The sequence below is a fragment of the Peromyscus eremicus genome, chromosome 1 (assembly GCF_949786415.1).
Source record: "Peromyscus eremicus chromosome 1, PerEre_H2_v1, whole genome shotgun sequence".
Classification (NCBI taxonomy): Eukaryota; Metazoa; Chordata; class Mammalia; order Rodentia; family Cricetidae; genus Peromyscus; species Peromyscus eremicus.
In genome coordinates this window covers 93,322,683-93,332,015 of record NC_081416.1, presented here as the reverse complement: position 1 = coordinate 93,332,015, position 9,333 = coordinate 93,322,683, and the positions used below count along the sequence as shown (strand labels likewise).

At 36.3% G+C, this 9,333-nt stretch overlaps 1 protein-coding gene across 1 annotated transcript; it reads left to right on the top strand.

Moving 5' to 3' along the window:
- Positions 1 to 2,480: 2,480 nt before the first annotated feature.
- Positions 2,481 to 3,470, top strand: LOC131900336 (olfactory receptor 5P80). Its single transcript, XM_059251619.1, has one exon. The coding sequence runs from the start codon at positions 2,538 to 2,540 to the stop codon at positions 3,468 to 3,470; it is 933 nt and encodes a 310-aa protein (XP_059107602.1). The 5' UTR covers positions 2,481 to 2,537.
- The last annotated feature ends 5,863 nt before the right edge of the window (positions 3,471 to 9,333 follow it).

Below are 9,333 nucleotides of genomic sequence, written 5' to 3'. Positions count from 1 at the left end.
ATCATAGTGGTGCTATGGTTGTCTTCTACCCACTACCACACTGCATCATGGTGGGTTTGCCCCTCCAGAATATTCTTTTGTCTCTACTTTCATCTTACTATAGAAGTACTTGGAATAAAGATGCACACTATCCCAGCAAGCCTTTGATGGGTGTTTGGAAGAGTGAAATCAGGTCTTCTGGTTTGAGTGGCAAGCACGTTTATCCACTGAGTCATCACATCGGCCCCAATCTCTTCAGTACTAGTAAAAAGTTGTATGGTCATACAATGGTTTTTCTCTCCAGGGTAAGCTTTCTTAAAGTAGAATATTATCATTTTAATATTCTTTTCTCCCCATTCTTTCTAACCCAGTACAGCAGACTGGAGATATAGCTCATTAGGTGTAGATTTTGAAAAACAAATGACTGAGCTCTATAATGTCTAAAAGATACATCAAATAGACAAGTATAATGACATAGGGTAGAATCTAAAAAATAAACAATATCATTCTAAACATTAATTAAAGAAAAATGGGAGTTGCCACATGAAAATTTGACAGCTCAGAACAAAGATGACTAGGTATATACATAGAAGGGTGTTATATAATGATGAAGCTTTTGAATGCCAAAACTAAGGGATGGGGAAGACACTGTATGTTGTCAGAGATGAAGGAGAGAATGGGGAAGAAAGGGATATTCATGTGTTTATAATTGACAGCATGAGCAATCCTCATGGTCGTGGACATGGTCTGTGTCTTGACTGTATCTCAATTCTGTCACTATACTGGTTGTGACATTGTACCAAGGTGTGGAGAAAAGCAACAAAGTACACATAGGGTCACTATGGGATTATCTCCCACTATTGCATGTAAACTTCCTACTAATTAAAAATATAAAACTAAATTTAAAAATAAAGATGGTATCATTTAGAGATGTATAAAAAGCACTTTGTTTCCAGAAAGCATTCGAGTTTGAGCTAAAAGGCTTTCCACTGCACTGTAGCCTTGTTTGCTCCTGACATTTCCAATACTGTTAGAGGGATGTTTATCAGTCCATGAAGTTTTCATCTAAAAAGTTGATGCACGCAAAGCTTAGTTGATAGGTGATAGTAGATAACATATTTATAGGAACATAAGTTTTGGCAATTTTCTGTCCTGATGGGGTTTCAGTGGAATTTTAACAAGCAAGTCAGGTACTCAAGGGGTCATTTCCCATAAGACACCATTTCTCATAAAACATAGCCTTGCTTTACATTGGCAGTTCTTTGTTGTTTATCCTTGAGGAACAGACACTGACAGGTTAATAACTTTTTTTTCTATTGATATAGGAATGTTTATTTCTCACTTTTATAATAGAAATCATAAAGATATTTTAAAAGATATTAATAAATTAGTTTCATATTTGTTCATTTCTATGATCAACATATGGCATTATGTATAGTATATTATTCAAATTAAGAATATCATGAGGTGACATGTTTTAAAGTAAAGCAATGGTGAGTGCTGTATAGTACATGTCACTTTTCTAGGTTTCATAAATTGTCGGTGACAAAGCCAGACTCTTGTCACTGGCTTGTGTGGCTAAACCAGTCATGGCATTTCTGTATAATGTGTTTCATCCATGCCATACAATGCTCGCTTCATCTTTGATACTGTTATATTCATATATTTTCTATAAAAGGTTAAATTTCATTAACAAATTTTATACCTCTGCCCTGTACAAGAAGAGTAATACAATGGAGTTCAGACATATGAAAGTACACTGCTAATAGTGCTTGCTCTTGCCAGTCAATTCACATATACCATTATTAACAAGTACTAACATAGAAGCACACATATATGACATGGATATAAACATTGGACTATTTAGGAAGAGGAAGGAGAATAATGTGAAGAAGAATAAAGATAAGGAGAGGGTACCTGACGTGCATATGGCCAAAGCAGATGAGATACTTGAATAAAACTGCCATGAACCTGTGGCTTTGTGCAGTAAATATGAAGTAATCATTTTTAAATAAACTGAAAAAGTAATGGCGTCTGAGCACAGTTTTAAAAGGCCAGTGTTGTGTGTGTGTGTGTGTGTGTGTGTGATGTGTGTCTGTGTATGTCTGTGTTCATGTGTCTGTGTGTATGTACCTGTGTGTCTGTATCTGTGTGTATGTTTTTAGTGTTTGTGTGTGTGTGTGTGTGTGCGCGCGCACACGCACGTGCATGAGTATCCACATGATTCTCACTGACATTGAATTCTTGAAAAAATAAAACGAGTTGTTCCATTCCAATTATTTTTCATTCCTCATATGAATGCAAACTAACAACTTGAGGCACAAATGATGTGAGTGTTACAAAGAAAAAAAGAAATGCTAACTTTTACTGTCTGTGCATCAATTGATATTTACTGTTTTAATATTTATGTAAAGTAGTACATAAAAATATTTCTCCTAAAATTATACATATGTATTTCTGTCATTTATATTATATAGCTGCTATGAAAATAGTAGGTTGCAATGTTGTATTCAATTCTAATAGCTATTTTTCTCTCAGTGGCAGTATTCCTAACATAGATGGGACCTGAGAACTACACAGTTGTAACAGAATTCATTCTTGTGGGGCTAACAGAAGATGCTACAATCCGTGCCATTTTATTTGTCGTATTTTTAATAATCTACTCTGTCACCTTAATGGGCAATGTGAGCATAATCATGCTAATCAGAGGCAGCCCTCAGCTTCACACCCCCATGTACCTTTTCCTCAGCCATTTGGCTTTTGTAGACATTGGGTACTCCAGCTCAGTCACACCCATCATGCTGAGGGGATTTCTCAGGAAAGAAACATTTATCATTGTGGCTGGCTGTGTGGCTCAACTCTGTTCTGTAGTAACATTTGGGTCAGCTGAGTGCTTCCTGCTGGCTGCCATGGCCTATGACCGCTATGTAGCCATCTGCTCACCTCTGCTCTACGCCACACAGATGTCCTCCAAAGTCTGCATTCTCTTAGTGGGAGCTTCCTACCTGGGGGGATGTGTGAATGCTTGGACATTCACTGGCTGTTTATTAAATCTCTCTTTTTGTGGACCAAATAAAGTTAATCACTTTTTCTGTGACTATTCACCACTTTTGAAGCTTTCTTGTGCTCATGATTTTTCTTCTGAAGTCATTCCAGCAATCTCTTCAGGCTCCATCATTGTGGTCACTGTGTTTATCATTGCTCTGTCTTATGTCTACATCCTTGTCTCAATCTTGAAGATGCGCTCCCCTGAGGGCCGCCACAAGGCCTTCTCCACCTGCACCTCCCACCTCACTGCAGTGACTTTGTTCTATGGGACCATCACATTCATTTATGTGATGCCAAAATCCAGCTACTCCACAGATCAAAACAAAGTGGTATCTGTATTCTACACAGTGGTGATTCCTATGTTGAACCCCATCATCTATAGCCTCAGAAACAAGGATGTTAAAGAGGCCATGAAAAAACTGATGGCTAACACTCACTGGTAGCTACAAATATCTGGAATTTTAAACAGTGTAATGAACTCTAAACTTTCAAATGAATGGACAGTATACTATGGAAATTTATAATTATATCAATATTTTAGACATAAATTTTATCATCTTACTATTAAGAACTTCTTCATCATCAAAACAGTGGATTCATTAATATAGCCACATTTAGCAATTTTCTTTTTTTAATCCTTTCATTGGCCACCATTTTCTGCATCTATATACACAAGTCTCTCACATAAGTTTTGTTTTCTTTTAATGAAGCCTTTAGATTTGAAATTGTAGACTCATCTGGGATCCTTTGAATAAGAATAGTATTGCCATCCAAGACCTTAACCTGAAAGAAATGATCTCCTGGTTTACAGAAATCTAACTGTTGAAGGCAGAGGTGTAGGTGGTAGAAAACGTGTGTTATCAGCAGGATTCCTCTTGTGCTGACTTATCTAGCCAACTCAAGAGGTTGCTCAAATTCTCCCGTACCTGTTGACCCTTCCATTTTAACAATTTGTTGAACTCAATGTCTAAAGGAGCCCCTTAAGGACATCTTACTGGGGATAATTGGGGTAATCTCACTCCTGGAGAGATGAAGATGTAGGGATTCAGTTTTCTTGGATTGTTTCAGTCTTGGGATATAATGACTTCTGCTGTATCTTTTGAACAATGTGTTTCTTTGATGCCCTTGAAACTGGAAATTCATAGCATTTTATACCTAATTCTGATATAGTCACAATATTAGAAATAATTTTCCTGAAACAGATCAGTTTTTAATTTTGTGCTTTAATTTACCAAGCTGGTGTTTGCATACCAATTGGCTTTTGTGCGAATACATTTTCATTAAAAAGCATAACATTTTAAAAAAATATTTTTGTCTTTAATAAAAATGTAAGCATCAGATTAATCCTAATGCATATTATATTACAAGATTTTTTTTTGACTGATAAGAACTGATACCATATTTGACTTTAGCCAAAAGACCAAACTGGGACGAGACTATTCAATTTCCAGCAGTGTTTCTTCAGTCTTCAAGACCTAGTTTGAATACCTTAAGCATTAGATTACACAGCACCCACATTTCTTCACTTCTGTAGCAGTCTAGTAATTGAGAGCTTGGCTGAAGTCTCTTAAATTCTATTTCTGTGGGATTTCCAATAATATTTCAATATCTAATTACATGAATTAAATTATTTTCTGCTCAAAATAACTAGGAGCTTTTAGTCTTTACTTAAATAACCCCTTGAATGAAGTGTGTGGGATGCTTATTGAGGACTAAACACTACAAAAATAAATGCCTCATGAATACCATGATGTGGTCAGAAGACCACCTCACTGTATCAAAAGAAAGAAAGAGGATAAGATGATATACTGTGGCTGGAGGTTTATCTAGTACTCAGAGAAATTTACTGACTTACTTTTATGAGTTTACAGCATACTTTTTTTTATTTTTACTGGAGTTTACAAATCAACAAGAAAGAAAGGAAATCAACTTAAATGTTTTTTTTGGTGGTGTCGTAAATGTGTCTTTAAGAGGGTGAATTCCATATGTGGCCTTGAAACTTTTATCCTCCCATCACACAAAACACAATGACATAAGATGATACCTCCACATTGCTTCATAAGATCAGACTGTAGGCCAGCCTCTAGGGTATGTTCTTAATTAGTGATTAATGGAGGCAGGCCCAGCCCACTGTGGGTGGTACCACCAGTAGGCTGATGGTCCTAGGTTCTATAAGAAAGTATGAAAATCAATTTGAATGTTTAGTTTTAGGGGTCTGTCATAAATATGTTCAGAAGAGGATACACACCATATGTGTAATTTCCAGAATTCAACATTGGCTTAATGCCCTTAGTATGCAGTTTGAAGCCTTTGTCCTCTGTCATTCAAAACACAATGGTATGAAGATGGCATCTAAGATAGCTTTCATGTAGTAGTTTGAAGGCAACAGTGTGCAATAAATTAGGCATATTAAGTATCCAAACCACAAAATTATGACTTATGTTTTCCCCTATCATCTATTAAAAATTTTATTGTATTCCTAAACAACATCAACTCTCCCTATATTTCTTAGTTAGAACTATGTAAGCCTCTTTAAGGTGACTGTGTATTATCTTCATATTTTATTGCTTACCTGGTTGTAGAGGAGGCAGAGAGATGTGCTTATGTGATTAAGAATTTACCAGCAGAAGACGATGACAGGAAAGATCAGATATTTAGAAGTATATCTAAGGAAATTATGATTGTGGTGGAGTATGGATCTAGTCTCACATGAACGGACATGGGAAGATGAAGAGAGTGGTGAAATCACTGGTATTATAAATCACTGGTATATAAATCACTGAGGACAAAGGCTTCAAACTGCATACTAAGGGCATTAAGCCAATGTTGAATTCTGGAAATTACACATATGGTGTGTATCCTCTGAGATCAAGAGATAAGATTTCTTAGTGTGATTAAGGATTTTTTTAAAGTGTGGTTATTAAGCTGTGAATTCAGGTTCCTAGAGATTCATCAAATTTAATGTATCATGATGTACACATCCTATGCAAGCCCTCTGTAATATCCTACTGCCCTTAGTCTCTTAGGTTGTGGGGGTGCAGATTATCAGTGTCTATGGCCCCTATGATAAAAAGGTCATGTTTTCTACCCAGTCATCCTTCCATGTATGAACCTATCCATGTAATGTATACTAGTTAAACACATAGTGCTATTAAGGTATAATATCAAGGAAGTAAAGACCCAACCTTGTTCCTCAACATGAGAACAAAGACTTAGGAGAGATAGACTCAAAGAATTAAATTAAATTGTTAACTAGGTTAAAAAATGCAAATATTTAGAATACTCTATACAGGCACAAAAAGAGAAATGAGCTTTTCTGGGAAGGCAGTATTCTACAAAGATCCTGGATGGAGTGTTTTACTGTATATCTCCAGATTAACTTTTCTCTGGACTTCTCACAAACATAAATCTGAATACCAACCTAAGATTTCAGTTACATTCCAGCCTAGCACAAACCTGCTTGGTCATCTGATGGCAAGTAGATCCAGCCTGGGGAAGATTAGGTCATAATGCCAACTGAAAGCTCTCACCCACAGTTTAGATTGTTGTCTTGTATCAATATGTCTTAAGCAAAAGTGTGAGCCACAATGCATAGAATTGGTTTCCAAGGGTTTAGGGAGGGATTCCTACACTAAAAATAACTCACTCTATTTGTTCTGTTATGCATGTTAGTGGCTTTGTGCCATTTGAATAATTGATTTTGAATGTCATAAGAACAAGTTTTTTTTTTTAGATTTAATCAAGAAATTAGCAGGGCTCTGCTTCTTCTGGGGGCTTTAGGAAGGAATCCATTTGCTTGTTTTTTGAGATTCTAGAAGCTATCATGTTTCTTGGTTTCTAGCTTTCTTCCTTGGTTCAAAATCAGCAAGGTTTTGTATCTTTTTAAGCCATAATTTCCCTTGCAAGCCTTTTCATCCAGTTTTCAGCTGCCAAGACACTTGTAATTATACTGGATTCATTTGGATAACAGATTTTGTCACTTGAATAGCTATCTTAATCTCATCTTTACAGCAATGCCTGCTTTACAATTAATCTAGCATATTTCTGGTTAATGACATTTGTTCTTCATCGTTGTGATGGCTAATTTAGAAAATGTCCCACTGGACTGGTCTGTGGGCAAGCCTGTGGTATATTTTCTTAATTAGTGATTGATGTGGGAGGGCCCAGGCCACTGTGGGTGGTTCCACCTTTGGGCTCTTGTTCTGGGGTGTATAAGAAAGCAGGCGTTAGGGAGAAAGCCAGTAAGTAAGTAGCACTCCTCCATGGCCCCTGCATCATTTCCTGCCTGGAAGTACCTGCCCTGAGTTTCTGTCCTGACTTCTCTGGATGATGGATTACAAGCTGTAAGATGAGATAATACCTTTCCTTCCCAATTTGCTTTTGGTCATGGTATTTATCACAGCAGTAGAAGCCATAACTAAGACAGTCATCTTTGAAAATACTTAGAATGCCTTCTACATTCAGTAGTAAGAGACATTTTACTCTAGAGAACTTGTGGTCATCAGAAACTTTCTAATTATTGCTGCCACATAATTAATAACTAAAATTAAAAAATTTTAATATTCTATGTACAATTCACAAAAACTAAAACGTGAAACTCTAATAGAGTAGTTGTTAGTTACTAACAAGTCTATAAACTGTATAAGTCAAGCATGCATCGTAATACAGAGCATTATCATAAGCCTTAAATGTTCTCCTACCATCTTCCCTAGTTGGGCTTCAATCCTACCCCATATGAAGCATCCATCATGTCTGTTTATTTTTCACTGTGCTTAATCACAAATGTTCATACAAATGGAGCCAAATATTGTGTCCTTTTTAGTTAGTATATTTGTCAAATTTATCCATAATAAATTACTCTGTATGAGTAATTCACTATCATTTGTTACTAAATTGTATTTTTCTGTATATGCTATATATATAATAATACATGCGTGTGTGTGTGTGTGTGTGTGTGTGTGTGTGTGTGTGTGTAATATACTATAGCATATGATCCTTTCTCTATGAATGGAAACCTGAGTTACTTCCATTTTGTTATTAAAAATAAAGCTGGCTGAATAGAAGTTTGTTTTTAAAAATAATTGAAATTCACCCTCGCTATAAGGATTGGTTGTCTTTTCTTGGAGGCCTGATTGTTTCTGAAGAGGAAACAGAGGAGGAGTGGACCTGGGGAAAGGGGAAGGTAGGAGGAGCTGGGAGGGACGGAGAGAGGGAAAACTGTGTTGTGTGAGAAAAATCTATTTTCAATAAAAAATAAAGTTCAGTAAAGAAAAATCAGTGAAACTTCAAGTTCTCTGTTCAAAGTGAACATTGTAAGTAATAAGTCAGATTGACCAGTACAAAGTAAAAGGCAAATTTAAATAGTCAGACATGAAAAGGATGTGAATTGAGATTGGTCACTGAAGGAGTTAGATATGGGGCAATTATGGAAATTTTTGTTTTATTTCACAACAATTGAAGATGCACCTTTGTGGCTAAACATCCTTGAAGCAACGGTTAGTTTCTTCATGTCACATCAGAAACAAAGACCTGTCATTGTGCAGGGATGTCTATCTAGCCATAACACATATATAATTCAAAAGAAATGCATCTTCAAAAGACTCAAATTCTCTGCAATATCATTAACATTGTGCATTTGATCTCATTTGTAGGCTTTTCAAGAAGTCCATGGAAAGAAATACATTAAAAAAGAAAGCTGATCTGCCATGATTTGGAAGACAAATTGACTTACAGTACTCTCTTGAATATGCCGTTCACTTCATAAATATTCATAAAAAACCTCTTTAAAAGTGTCAAACTCTAACTTCATTTGGTATCCACTTGTCTAGTAAGCCTGTTCCTGCATCATTGAAGTGTAATTTACTTTCTTTTTTTTTTTTTTTTTTTTTTTTTTTTGGTTTTTTGAGACAGGGTTTCTCTGTGTAGCTTTGCGCCTTTTCTGGAACTCACTCTGTAGACCAGGCTGGCCTCGAACTCACAGAGATCCGCCTGGCTCTGCCTCTTGAGTGCTGGGATTAAAGGTGTGCACCACCACCGCCCGGCGTAATTTACTTTCTTATTTTAATTTCATCGAAACCTACCTCAGTCTCCCTTCTTAACCAGAAAATGGGTTCTAAGTGTGGTGCCCATAACCTTGGACCACTTCACTTGGACTGAGGTATTTTCTTGATCTCTCTGAACAGTCTTGGTTCCACTTTTTGATTTGCCACCTCTGGGTGCCTCTGGAACTTACTCACTTTCCCACACTGTAGTGAATCTTTGGAGTAAACTTTTGCTTTTATTGTTGCAATAATTCTTGCCTTTGTG

Excerpts from the sequence above, each read along its gene's own strand:
- LOC131900336 (XM_059251619.1), top strand. The coding sequence starts at position 2,538 with ATGGGACCTGAGAACTACACAGTTGTAACAGAATTCATTCTTGTGGGG.